Genomic DNA, 13,307 nt, shown 5'->3' on the forward strand with positions numbered 1-13,307 from the left:
GCTTTAATCACTGGGTGTGGATTCTTCGCCCTGTGGTTGCACAGTCTGGATTCCTTCTCCCTGCAGTCGTGGGCAGGGACAGTTCTAGCTTCGGGCAGCTCTTTCGAGACGACTCCTCCAAAAACCTTGAGTCATCTGTGAGCCCTGGAGTATTTGCCCAGAAGAGAAACCAACAAGCTGTGAATCTGAGCCCCTTCCTCCCACTGTGGCCCCAGGGGACTCCTCTCTGCCTTAATCTCCCCCCCCCCCCGCACCCAGCATCCGGTGGCTTCCTGGCCCCCCTTGCAGGATTGTGATCAGGATGAGGGAAACATAAAGGTTGCAAAGAAATGGTTGCAAGGTGCAATGGGATTGTGGGAGCCATTCTTCAGCCGGAGTCCTCCCCTCTGCCCCAGCCACCTTGCCGCCCATCTTCACAAAGGGGCTCTGAGAGGGTCAGAGGAGAGCCCCCCCCCCCCAATTGCAAGCTGGGTCTACAGAAGAACCGTTTCCCCGAAGAGCTGGCATGGCTAAGCCCATGATCTTTGCAACCCACATGAAACAGGAGAGTTTCCTGTTTGACCAGGAACGATCTCGAAGGCTGGCTGCTGTGTCCCCAAGCAGGTTCTGTTCGCTTCGTGGTGAATCGCTGTTTGTTGGCAGCAGCAACCCTGCACCTTTGCCCCTGGGTCACTCCGGGGCTCCTGCCCAACCTGGGTGGCAGAGGCGGGCTGGGGGCTTCTGGGCAGCGAGGATCTCTTCCCCACCGCAAGGGCCTGCAAGCGACTGGCTCCCCACCGTGCAAGGAGTGTGCACAGCATCAGAAGAGGGCTGGGCTTGAGTGACACCCTTCTTTCTTTTCCGTTTTCAGCTTGCTGCCTGTGCCAACAGCTGGCTTGATACCTGACCTGGCAGGTTGGTTGCAGGCAGTTAAATAATTGCCGTTCTTTAATAATGAAACTAATATCTTTTCTGTGCTTTGGGCGACTGAGACTCTGTGCCCGGGGAAGCAAATTGCACTTGTGCGCATGCTATTATTTTCTTTCCAAGCCCGCCAGTCCGACGCCTAGCCTGAGTCAGGGCCAGGTAGCAGGAAACCTTTAAACTTCTCCTTCCCGGGACAAACGGGAAGTGCACCACACCAGGGCTCAGCTTGCCTGGCAGGAGGTCTTTGCTGTGGCATGTTCGAGGATTTCTCTGAATGGCACCAGACTCTCCTGTGCTGGGCTGAAAATAACAGTGACATTTAAGAGGCAGATGTAAAGGTTTTCCCCTTAGGAAAAAAGACAGAGAAACCTGCCTTGGTGGTTGATGGGATTTTCAACAGAAATGCCCTTTCCAGATCCCAGGAGCAGTTCCCACTGTACCGGTCAGACCCCAGCTTGAATGTTTTGTCCGATTCTGGGCACCAGATTTTAAGCAATGTTGAGTGGTCCCAGGGAAGGCTTGGAGGATGATCAGGGGCAAAAAATTAAGTCCTGGGAAGAAAGGCTGAAAAAATGGGGAGCTTGAACCTTGAGAAGAGAGGACAAAGGGCCTTCAAAGGCCTGAAAAGATGCTTCTTGTTCCAAAGCACAAGACCCAGAATAATGGGCTGATGGTTGCAGAAAGGCAGGTTCTGCTTGAACATCAGGACGAATGTCTTAAGGGTGAGTGTGGCTGGACAGGGAACCCACTAACCCTGAACGGTGGACGGTGAAAGTCTCCCCATCCCCTTCGCTTCCTTGCAGCAGAAGCTGCACAGCCATTTCTTGGGGGGGGGGGCGCTTTAATCAAGATCCCTCCCCTGAGCAAAAGCTGGACTCGAGGGCCCCCTCCGTCCATTCCAGGTTTCTAAAAGTTTCTAATAGGGGGACAGGTGCTGCAAAAGACTGCTCTTCATGGCCCCCCAGAGCCCAGCCAGCTTGAATAGACAATTGGACTCACCGATTTTAATCTATCTTTGGCCCTTCCAAATTACATACATCAGGGTGGCTTGCAACACTTAAAATCAACTCAAGATTTAAAAAGTTGTCTTGTTCTTTTAAATAGCTGTCCCTTTCTCAGCTATTGTTTGGAAAAGTCTAATAAACCCCAGGAAGCAGGCAGAGGCAGACAATAGCATCTAAAATGTGACCTGCAGAGATAATGCCTTCCTAAAGGTAAGATGTAAACTCTTCCACAGCAGATGCTGGTCCTCGCTCCCCTGCCAGCAGGGACTTCTTTCTTTAGGAGGGGGGGGGGGGGAGCAAGTCTGCAGCTATGTGGGGAAATGGTGGGCAGAATTCAGTTTATAAAATCATACAGCCTGTGCAACCTGTTTTTCTTTGCTTGTTTCCCTATCTGTGCATTTCCTGGAAAAAAGTCAGCAGGGGTCTCTTGTGGGGCCAAAGAGTTGCTGTAAATGTCTCTGTCTTTGGTTAAAATCATAGATGGGGCCCCTGCCCCAATTTGGCCCAAGTCAGGGGCATGGGGCCCCCCAGGTGCTTCCTCCCTTTCAGGTGTGGATAAAGCAATTACAGGTTTTTCAACCAGGATTTCTCTCTCTGCCACAAAGGCCTTGAAGCTGGACAGCCGGGTTAGTCCAGGGCAGCAAAAAATCAGGAGGACTTTGCCAACAACAAACTTTATTCAGAGGCAGAAGCCGCAGCTCACAAAAGCCTTTTCCATAAAATCTGTTAGTTGGAAAAGGTCCTACCAGGCTTCTCCTGATTTTTATCCGGAGAGGGTCTTCCTAGTGTCTTGAGAGCAGGTCTTGAGAGACCAGGAAACGCTGTGCAGAAGGCTCACGCGGAGTCTTGAAAGCAAAGCCTGCCACCCTTTTTAAAATCTGTGTTGTTTACACATTTCATGGATTAATTATTCATTTATTTCTTCATTTCAGCTCTTCAGGATACCCTTTCTAAATCCCTTGCTTGCCTTTTTAAATTTTTAACCAGCACTGACTTTGGAGCTTACACCGCCTCGCTCTGGGGGTTCAAAGGGGTGAGATGAGGCTGGGTGCCCAGCGGGGAGAAAATGGCGCTGATGCCGCCTTTTAAATGTCACTGCCTTCCAAAAGAAAGATTTCCCAAGGTTTCACTTCCACCACCAACTTTCCTTTTCCCAGGGAGAAGGGGGAAAATAGCAGAGCGGTGAGGATTACGCAGCGTGAAATCCTCCTGTCTCCTCTTGCCCCCACCCTCAGCTTCCCTCCACGCTGGAATGGGGGCATTTGCCTCTGCCTTAATCACTGACCCACATGTAGGTTAAGGGGGTCTTCAAACAGGAAGAAGGAGCTAATTCAATCCAGCTGGGGCCTTCCTCCACCCTCTGAAACAGGCAGGAAATTGCTTTGGGCTACCTTGGATGAGCATCTAAAAGACACAGGAAAAAATGGCATTGTGCATCACTTAAGAGAAGCATGGCCCGTGGCTGGCTTTATAACGTGGGAACAAATTATGACTGTGGAAAAGGTAAGCGTATCACCATCCGTGCCCCCACAGCTAGAAATGGGTTCGTGCAGATGTGCCAGTTGATACATCTTTGTCTGAGCCTTCCCCCCCACCCCGTTTCCTATCCAGGAAAGGCCAAAATGTGGACTGCAACTCTCAACACCCCCATCCAGAGTCACCCGCCCAGGAGCAGCTTCGCAAGGGCACAGAAAGCCTGGCACCCAATTAGCCTGATCCGAAACGGGAGGGCACGTGGCTCCTCTGGGTGTTAATTTGCAACAGTTGTCCTGCATTCCAGCTGGCCTGGTCCCCACTGGGACACCTGGGCCCTGGGAGCCCCCATCCTTAGCCCCGTTGCTTCCCGCAAGCTCACCCAGCTGCATTTATTCCCAGACAGGACTCAGAAAATGATGGCCTTCCCTTTGAGGTCTGGGCTCAAGGAAGGAACTTCATGGCAGTCTTTTCCTTTGCCCTCTGGAGATGGAGGGCAAAGACTTTTACAGTTTGGGCTCTTTTGCTTCCTGCCGAAACTCTCTAAGAAAGACGACTGCAAAACAGATGCAAAGTGACCTTTCACTAAGACACTGGTAGGCCAAGGTGTACCGGCACTGGACCGAACGTGGGCAGAGCAGGACTGGGTCGTGTTCCCAGCCCAGAGTCCTGAGGATGGCGCTTGGCAGCAATGGCTCTCCAGCCCAGCCTAACATCCAGGTTTCTTTGCCTCCTGCTTAATCCTGAACCGTCCCCTGCACTTTGCAGCAACGAACGCTCTCTGCTGCCCGCCCCCTACTGCTTTGCACAGGAAGTGTTGCTGGGTGAGAAGGCTCAGCTTGGCGCTCTCAAGGCTGTCCAGAGATGTGCCCATGGGGTCACCCGATCAGAGGGGCACATTGGAGTTCCAGATCAAACAGGGGACAAGTGGTGAGATGGCAAAGCCAACGGCTGCCAAGGCCCCTCATCTGCTTTGGCACCTGCGACGGGAGGGCAGAGCTTCCTAGCCCAGCAAGTTGGCTTTCCGGGTCCTGCGGAGTGCCAGGTGGGTTCACAGGGGCAGGAGTGTCTGCGTTCTCGTTTAGTGCAGAGAGGGCCTGGCATCCATGTTCACGGTTAAGTTGCGGGGGGAGGAAGAGTTTTGGGGCCATGTTGCCCCCCCCCCTCCATTACAGCACCAGCCACAGGGGCCCGCCTGCAGCCAAACGGAACAAAGAGGAGAATTCTGGCTCAGGACAGTGGCTGCCTTCCTCCCTTGGGCTGGGGAAGGGGCACCTTGCTCGTGGGGCCCACCTGCTTCCAACATCACCCCACAGGCAGACCCTGTTGGCCTGGTGGGATGCAGCCACCGACCTTGTCTGAGGGCAGAGCTGCTCCCTTTCTAGTCAAACCCCATTATTTTTGTAATGAATTGAGCACATGTGATATGAAAATTGTGCATGCCAGACAGTTCTGGAAAACTGAGTATGGCACTCACTTCCCAGATTTGATCGCAACATGCCAGGCAGTGGAGGTGCATGGAAAAGTCAGGTTGCTGCCCCACGCCTGGCGGGCACTGCCTGGCACCACTCCACACTCCTTCGTCATCAGCTGCTGCTGGGATGCCTCTTTGCCCCCTGGTTAGGAAAGTGGGATAGAACCAGCATACCAGCCACGATGCAACGCGTCAGCAGGCAAATATGCTCACACAGCTGCCGGCAAGAAAACTGGGAGAATACTGTGACATCTGGAATCTAAGCGTGCATTTACCTGCCTGCCTGCAGGGTCATTTCAGCCACTTCTGCATGTTTCAGGCAGGGTCTGGGCTGCTGAAAGATGGCTTGGCAGTCCCAGGCCCGGAGAGAGGGCTGGCCTTTGAGCTGCACAGCAGAGGCCCTCCTCTGAAAACTGGCATGTGGCAGTCCCACAGCAGAGCTATCCTCTTCTGGAAAGTCCCGGAAGTTCAGGACTCCAACGCCTGGGGCCACTCAGAGAAAAGCAGGGGTGGGTTAGGGTGGGTGTGATGGGAACCTTCCATGCTGGGGAGGGGGGAACTTTAGCTCAGCAGAGGGAGGTCCATCCTCTTCTGGGGAAAGGCACAGGCAGGGCAGCCCCCTTTTTCACCGAGCAGCATCTCTCCAGGATGGACGTTCTGCAGCTTCAAATGTGCATGGCTGAAAGGTGTTCCTCGTCCACTGGCCGTTTTAAAAGAGCAATGGGACTTTTGGGGGGAAAGCCTGGGGAAGTGCCCCCGCCCACATCCCGATGCACAGGTCTGGTGTAGCGAGTCTGGCCTGGCTGAGAAGTGGAGGGGGCGGGTGAGGGAGCCCTGCGGCCCTCAGCCTCACCAGCAGGCAGGCGTTGCCCGGGAGTGACCCTGCGAGGGCCGTAGCGGCTTTGCAAGGAAGGGTGTGGTTTGAGGGAAGCTATTCCTGGTCCGGCAGAGTTGCCGCAACAGGATGAGGGCGGGAGGGGGGGTTGCATGGGTGGACTGCGTGGCTGAGACCGGCCTGATCCTCAAAGCGGCAGACCAGAAGGGCTGAGGGTGGAGAGAATCCGGGCAGGAGACGCAGAGGGGGGGTGCGTGGGGGGGGGTCCTTCACCTGTTCCATGGCCAGGTAGGAAACACCCACCTTCCAGTTGGGAGGTTCAACTGTGTGCAGGGCCAGCTGTCCTGGAGCCTGTCAGAGGATGGCTGGCAGGCTTTTAATCGGGGTATGTTGCTGAACTGGAGTTCAACATGCAAAGGAAGAGCTGGCGGAGCCGGGCACCTCGGTGAGAACTTTTTTTTCCCTTCCCTGTGCGGCTCTCCTGACTGCCTGTAAAAGCAGATGGCACCACCTGAAACCTGAGATGGACTGCGGTGATGTCTGGGTTCTTGGCAGAATTGAGAATGCCTCCCTCCCAAATAGCAGGCACACAATGACACCTTTGCAGGAGGCTCTCAAAGAGCAGGTGTGAGACTGGGCTGTTTTTCTCCAAGCACTCCCCCAGATGCCCTCCTGGCACCCAGTCAGTCAGCTGTACAAGCTGCGGCACCCTTTGCTGCAACTGAAAAACAAACCCGAGCTGGCATGGCCCTCCCCAGGTGTGAAACCAAACGCCAATATGGGTCTTCTGACATAAAGGACAGCCTGCTTTGTCTCCCTGGCTGGGGCAGGCACCTACCCACAGCTGTGGCAAGCTGGCACCAGTCCCTGGCTCTCCTCGCTGCCCACCCCCATGCCAGTCTTCAGCCAAACAGGTGAAGCACTAAAGGGATTCAGAAGAGAAACTTGTCTTGAGGTTGTTGCCAAGACCAGGAAAAAGCCAAAATAATCAGGACGGAAGGTGGGCAGGTGAAGCTGTTCCTCCCCCCCAACCAAGCCCGAATGTAAGCAGCCGCTGGCCTTAATGTGGGATCTCTGAAAGCCTGGAGTCACGGAGCCATCTTCTTTGTGAGCAGCAGAAGCCCAGGTGCTACTCTGGGGTGGGAGACGCACGCCCACCAGGTGGGGGTGTCTGAAAAGATGCCCAGAGAAGCCTCATTTTGCCAGCTGCTCCACTCTCTTCTCTTCTCTGCTGGGCACTGAGGCTTTTGGGAGCATCTTCCAGCTGTCCTGCAAACAGGACTGCAGGTTGTATGACCCCAGCCTTTTCTCCCTCAACAGACCCTGGGGAAGGGCCTGTCAGGCTCAGCAACTCACGTATTTCGGGCAAGCAGCCAGTTGCAGGAAACGGGGGCCCTGGGGTTGTGGGGGGGAGGAGGCAGAGCTACCTGCAAAGACCTTTGCTGCTGCTCTGCGTGTTTCTGCCAGGAGCAAAGCCAGGAGGGCAGCAAAGGCGAACCGTTCCCATTCTGGGGCCAAGCCGACTACGGGAGTGCAGCTCTGACGCGGCCAGGAGTCACATTCAACCGGAAGAGGCTTTCCCTTTAGTCCCAGCATGGCCCTTCGCCAGGGAAGGAGGGAGGGAGGGAACCCAGAGGGATCCTGCAGCCCGGTGGCTGCTGAGATGCACTTCCAGCTGTGGAGACAGCTGCCTGCTGGCCGAGGGACGGGGAGACGCCCAAGCCCTTCTGGAGGGCCGGTGTCTGGAGAAGGAAGAGGCTGGCCTGCTGGCCAAGCCCGCCCCCTCGTGTTCAGGCCTCTGAACAGCAGGGTCTGCACCCTGCCTCCCAAACACTCGGACGTCACCTGGTCTTCCAGCATCACCTCATGCCCAGATGGGGGCTTGCCCCACCGGAGAGGCAGGGTCCACCCTCTTCTGGCCACCCCACCCACCATCGCTGGCCGTCCACTCCTTGGCTCGGGGGGAGCCCTGCTGTACTCCGCAACCGCGGTCTTCCACGCCGATTTCCGAGTAGTTCGCCGCCGCCTCCTTCTGGCCCCAGATGGAGCCAACAGGACCGACCGTGGCCTCGAGTGTAGCAGCAGCAGAGGCTGGCCATGTCCAGACACAGGGCCCAACCGACGCCTAGTGGCAGGTATTCCGGTAGACTGCCTCTGGCCCCAGGGGCTCAGCATTTCTTCTCCTCAGACCTCACTCCCCCTCCTTTGAAACCCCTGCTCCTGTGGGTGGCTGGGCTGGGCTGAGCCACATGCCAAACCCAAATAAAGAAGAGACCAGTCCCAGCCTGCAGCCAAAGAAATGACATCCGGCTGAATGTGACGGTCCGGTTCACACCACCTGTTGAGACCGAGGCTGAACCACCCGCCCACCCCCTTGCGGTCTCATCTGGCCCACATGGAAGGCCCAGCCTGACCAGGGCTTCCTCTCCAGGTTGATCACCCCAGGCGGAAGGCACCAGCCGTCTGCCCGCCACCTTTGCCTCTTGCACAGTACTATAACCTTCGCGCTTTTTCTTCATCCCTTCTCAAACGTCAGAGAGGGTGTGGGCCTGCCTTTTTCCAGACCGACTCTCAGGAGGGCACCACCAAGAGCGCCCCAGACCCTAATGCTGGAGCAGCCTGCCAGGAGCACCGGGTGTGCCAAGCGAGGCCGTGAGGTTACGAGGGCCCCGGCTGCCCACGCTGCTCTGGCCCCTCCCCTCCGTCTCCCACTTGCACCTGCAGCTGGCAGCCAGGCCCAGGCCAAGCTGGGCGGCTACTCTGCCCCCTGCAACACCCCCCTTGTCTCTTGGGGGCCAGATTTTCCTCATTTGTACCCAATGAGCCAGGACGGAGGGATGGAAGCGCAAAAGTACAAACGTGGGTTTAAGGTTCTTTTTGGCTTCGCTTTTTATTTTTTGTTCCTGAAGACAAAAAATAAAATACAAACAGTGTGAGAGAACAAAACTCCTAATTTGGATACCCATCGCACACGAGCAGCAGTTTACAGGAAGGGCCATAATGAAGGCCAGGGAGTAGGAAACCACCACAACCAGGGGTGCCCCTTCTCCATTCCTTGCCAGTGGCCACTGGGCGCAGTCAGTGTGAAGGAAGGGCGCGGACGCCTGGGCCCACCAGTCGAGGGCAGTTTCAGGCCCCTGGGTGCTGGGGGAGCAGGAGGGGTGCTGCCTGAAAGGGGCTGCTGGGTAAAGGCCTGAGCCGGGCCCTTTCTGGGTGGGAAATCCTGGCCTCCCGGGGCAGAAGCAGCAGGGGAGGCAGGATGGAATGGCCGAGGGCCCTGGGCAGGCCAGGAAGGCTATCCTTGGCAGGCCAAGGCAAGGGGGACAGAGAAAGGTGGTAACTCGAGGGGAAAGAAAACAGGGCCGAGAATAAAAGCTGGAGGGACAGAGAAAGCTCAAGTTCAGGCTTTTAAGGACACAGAGACTTTTTTAAGCTCAGCACCTTAGGACCCAGGCATATCCTAAAGCTGAGATGCCACCACCCTGGGACCCAAATCGGGGCGAAAAGGGGACCCTGGTTTACCAATACAAGGCCTATTTTGCCTGGGTTAAAAAATCATTTTCCATCCCTAACTTCAAAGGCTGTTATTTTGTTCCCTGTCCAAGGAAGGACGAAAGGGGAAGAAACCCAGGACATTATTCCCCACCCACCCCAAAAGGCGGGGCGAGGGGTAAGCACAGAGGAGGAGAGCAGAGTCCGGCGCCATCCTGAGTGCCAGGCTAACAGTCTAGTTTGGGCTTTCCAGCAGCAACACAGGGCAGCCGGTTTATTGAGCGAGTGTGTCCGTGGAGAGAGAAGACATCAGAGATGGCCCAGTCCCCTTTCTAGGCCGTGGGGGAGACGCGTTGGGGGAGGGCTGGTGCTGGGGCGGGGGGAGAAGCCCTTCTTCCGCAAAGGGGCAGGCCACGGGCCTCTCCGGCATGCCCGTGTGCTCGTGCCCCCACACAGAAACTAGGAAGCTGAAATAATAAATTAGGATTCGTGTTTCACTGTAATTTGGTGTTAAGAGACCAGGCTCCTGTTAAGGCAACGCAAACGGACACATTAAGAAAATTTGGAAAGCTTAATTTTGCTCTAGAGAGAGCGCGTGAAAGCACTAGAAATGACTCTAACACTCTTCGAGGGACACGGGGGTGTTAAATGGGGGGCGCGGCGGGTCTGGCGTGCAAGGGCAGCTAAGCTGGGGAGCCCTTCCTCCTCGGGGTCCCCACGGCCCAGGACGACACGCCTCAATCAAGCACAGACGGATCGAACTGCTTCTGGTTTCTCCATTTACCAGAACGGCTTAAGAGTCTCTAGCCAACTAGGACATCACTTTTAATAGTTGCAAATGTGCCATTTTTATTATCATTTCAAAGCTGTTTTGTCTGAGAGCTTTAGTGTTGAACCCACGCTTGCTAAGGAGAGCCGGAGGACTGCTGAAGGTGTCGGCTGTGGCCGCTCTCCGCGTGGGGTGCCGGGGAGGGGAGGGAGGGGGGCTCACCCCCACGGTGCTAGCTCAGACCCACGCTACCAGGTAACATTCACACAGAAATATTACATGTCCGAGTTTACAGTGTACAGTGATTGCTTTAGCCAGTGTGCAGAGAGGATTCTAAAAGGCAGCTGTCGGCTTTGCCGCCTCCTTTTTTAAATTCCAAACTTGACAGTGATCATCTGGAGCTCACCTTCTGGCCTTTTTTGGGTGGGGGGGAAGGCTGCACAGGCAAAGGGAGCATGCTGACTGGGCGCAAGCTAACAGGGCAGCAAATGGGACCTGAACCCCAACGGGCAAAACGGCTGCAGAACTCAACTTTAGGGGTGCAAGGATTTCCCCCCCAAAGGACTAGCTCATGCCTGCCCCCTTAGGAAGGCGGGAGGGTCCAGAGCCCACCAACAGAGCGAGCGCAGGGGGGACTGCGCAGGCATGCTTCTCCGGCACTGACGGGGCCCTGGACAGGGCTACAGCCTCCCAGTGGGGATCCCCTCCATCAGGGCTGCCAGCAGACAACCAGCCACGGAGGAGTCGGCCCATTTATGCACCCCACCGGTTCCTCTCCCGAGCAGAAACGGCCAGGCCCTCCTCGAGCAGGTCAGCAGGGCCTGGCCCCTCGGAGCACGCACTGGGAAACTCTCAGCCTCAACGGCACGAGATTCCCAGAGGCTGAGACGGACGCGCCTCTACTCCCCACACTCCACCCCGACTCTCGCCTCCCAAGTGTGTGGGGAAGAGAAACAGGGGTCTTAGCGCAGCCCCACTCAGAAGGCCTTGGCGGTGACTGCTGGGGAGCTGCCTTCCTCCCTCTGGGCCCACCTGCTGCTGGCGGGGAGCAAGGGATTCCCGGAGTGTTTCTTGAGCCAAGCCCCGTGCCTCCTGCCTTTGCCTGCCTAACAGAAGGCAGCAGAGCAAGACTCCCGGGGGGGAGGGGGCACCCGGGGGGGCTTTCTGCATTTGATACAGGCTGGCGGAGGGCAGGTCTGAGGGGGAGCCGCACAGAATTCAGGGAGGTCACCTCTAGCATCAGCAGTTTGCAGTAATGATCACGGAAGTTTGCAAGTTAAAAAAAGATAAATAGAAAACAGCCACACACCTGGCTTCTTAACTCCAATTCAAACTACCCCGAGGATCGACGCCTTCTCTGAGTGAAAGTCACCTCGCCACCGCCACCGCCTCATCTGTACCCCGGGTGCTGGAGGTGAAGGCCGCGGCTCTCCGTGGGCTCGCGCCCTCGGTTCGCGGGGGGGCGGGCGGCTTTGCTCAGCACAGCCCCGCCCTGCTCCCGGAGGCAGGGGCGGTGGAAGTCCCCACTCAAGTACTCCATCGTCTGCATCACGCCGCCCTGGCCGGGGGCACCCGCCCCGGCTCGGCAGTGGGGCGCGGCCGTGCACTCCAGGGCAGCCGCCCCCATCGTCTGCAAGCCCCCTCCGCCGCCGCCCCCGTGGAAGGGCAGGGACAGGTCCTGGGAGCTGTCGCTGTTGGGCGTCGGCAGGATGTTATTCCACAGGGGCTGGAAGTAATGCCCATTGGCGAAGGGCACTGGGCCCGGCAAGCCATTGAGGGGAGGCGAGGGGGTGGGCTTCTCCAGGGGAGGCTTCACTCCAAATGGCTGGGCCATGCACAATTCCAGGGCGTAGCCCGGCCCCTTGCCGGCAAAGCCCTGCTGCCCGGGCAGCTCTCGGCTCGGGGGCTTCCCCAGGGGCCCGGGGGGGGCAACGGCCTCGCCGCACATCTGCTGCAGGTGGGCGAGCTGGTGCTGATTCCAGGCCGCCACCTGCTTCATTTCGCTTTGGTAGGCAGAAGGAGCTCGGTTCACGCTCCCCAGGGGGACCCCCATGGCGGCGGCAGAGGGTGGGACGGGCGTGGCGTGGTCGCCGGGGTTCACCACGCAGGAAGGCAGGGGCGTGGGGACGTTGTGGGCGGACACCCGGGTGCTCGCACTGATCAGGAGGCTGCGGCTGATGGGGCTGGGGTTGGCGATCTGTCCCTCGCACACTGAGGTAGCGCTGGCGCCCGTGCGGGCCTGGCAGAACTGGTGGATCTGGTGCACGATGCTGCTCAGGTCCGGGGGCTGGTTCTGCTGCAGCGTCGCAGCCATGGACAGCGGGATCGTTGAGGTAGAGACGGTCACATTCGGGGGGGCGTCGGCATCCGCGATCTTCCTGCCCCCGTGCACGCCCGCGAGCGGGGGGGGCTGTGGCTGCGGCGGCAGCAAGTGGTTGGCAGGGTGCTGCAGCTGCGGCAGGGCGGGGTGGGCCACGTTCTGCGAGTGCGGCTGCGGCAGGGCGGGGGGGATCCCCTGAGGATGGAGCTGCTGCAGGGCCTGCTGGCGGGCCAGGGCCTGGGGGTGGCCTAAAGTGCTGGGTGCCGCGTAGGGGGCCGAGGGGGGGTTCATCATGGCTTCCGGCAGCAGGCGCGTCCGCTTCCCGTCAAAGTCCTTGACGACCCCTTTGGCCGGGGCCCGAACTATGGCCAGGAGGCCGGTTTTCACAGCAGCCTGCGACGGCGGGTAAGGGCTGTACCTCTGCCCGGAAGTGTCCAGCCCGTTCACAGTACGGCGAATGTGTTTCCGCTGGGGGACCTTGACGCTGTTGGGGAAAATTTTGATCGTCAGAGGATGGTTGGCTACCTTCTTAGCATACGCGTCCAACTCTGCTGGAGTAGGGTGCTGTGCGGCTCTCATTTTCTGTGTAGTGTCCCCTGGTTGGGGAAGGGAGGAGGAGGGGGAAGAGAAGGTCAGAGAGACAGAGAGGATGGAGAGAGAGAAAGAGAGGGAGAACGAGAGAGAGAGAGAAAGAGAGAGAGAGAGAAAAAGAGAGAGAGAGAGAGAGAGAGAGAATAGCCGTGAACACCGACTGAGCGAGCAGTCAGCGTGGTCTCTTCAGAACGTCTGAACCACCCGGGGCTGGACTGAGCCAGCAAGAGATGGGTGCTGGGGAAGCTCGCCAAACACAGGGGCCCAGCAGGGGTGTCCACAGGGTATAGTAAAAAAACACAACACACCAACAACAATCCTGGCTGAACACAATCATGCCACAATAGCATGATTGAAGCTCCACCTGTTTTTTATGCGCGTCCCTGGAATTCTGCTCACACCCTCTTGATGTTTTGACCATACCCTTCCGACACCCCTGGGGC

At 57.5% G+C, this 13,307-nt stretch overlaps 1 protein-coding gene across 3 annotated transcripts in view; it reads right to left on the reverse strand.

Annotated features, from left to right (window-relative positions):
• Positions 1-8,556: 8,556 nt before the first annotated feature.
• The window catches only part of FAM222B (family with sequence similarity 222 member B), a 36,734-nt gene continuing 31,983 nt past the window's right edge, over positions 8,557-13,307 (reverse strand). For 2 of the 3 annotated variants that reach the window (XM_063294896.1, XM_063294889.1), the window contains exon 3: positions 8,557-12,869. In XM_063294896.1, the coding sequence (XP_063150966.1) occupies positions 11,344-12,869 (1,526 nt within the window). In that variant the 3' untranslated portion in view covers positions 8,557-11,343. The remainder of the gene's footprint in view (positions 12,870-13,307) is intronic. The other variant, XM_063294905.1, reaches the window with a different exon arrangement.

Source organism: Candoia aspera, chromosome 1 (assembly GCF_035149785.1).
Source record: "Candoia aspera isolate rCanAsp1 chromosome 1, rCanAsp1.hap2, whole genome shotgun sequence".
In the NCBI taxonomy this organism is placed as follows: domain Eukaryota; kingdom Metazoa; phylum Chordata; class Lepidosauria; order Squamata; family Boidae; genus Candoia; species Candoia aspera.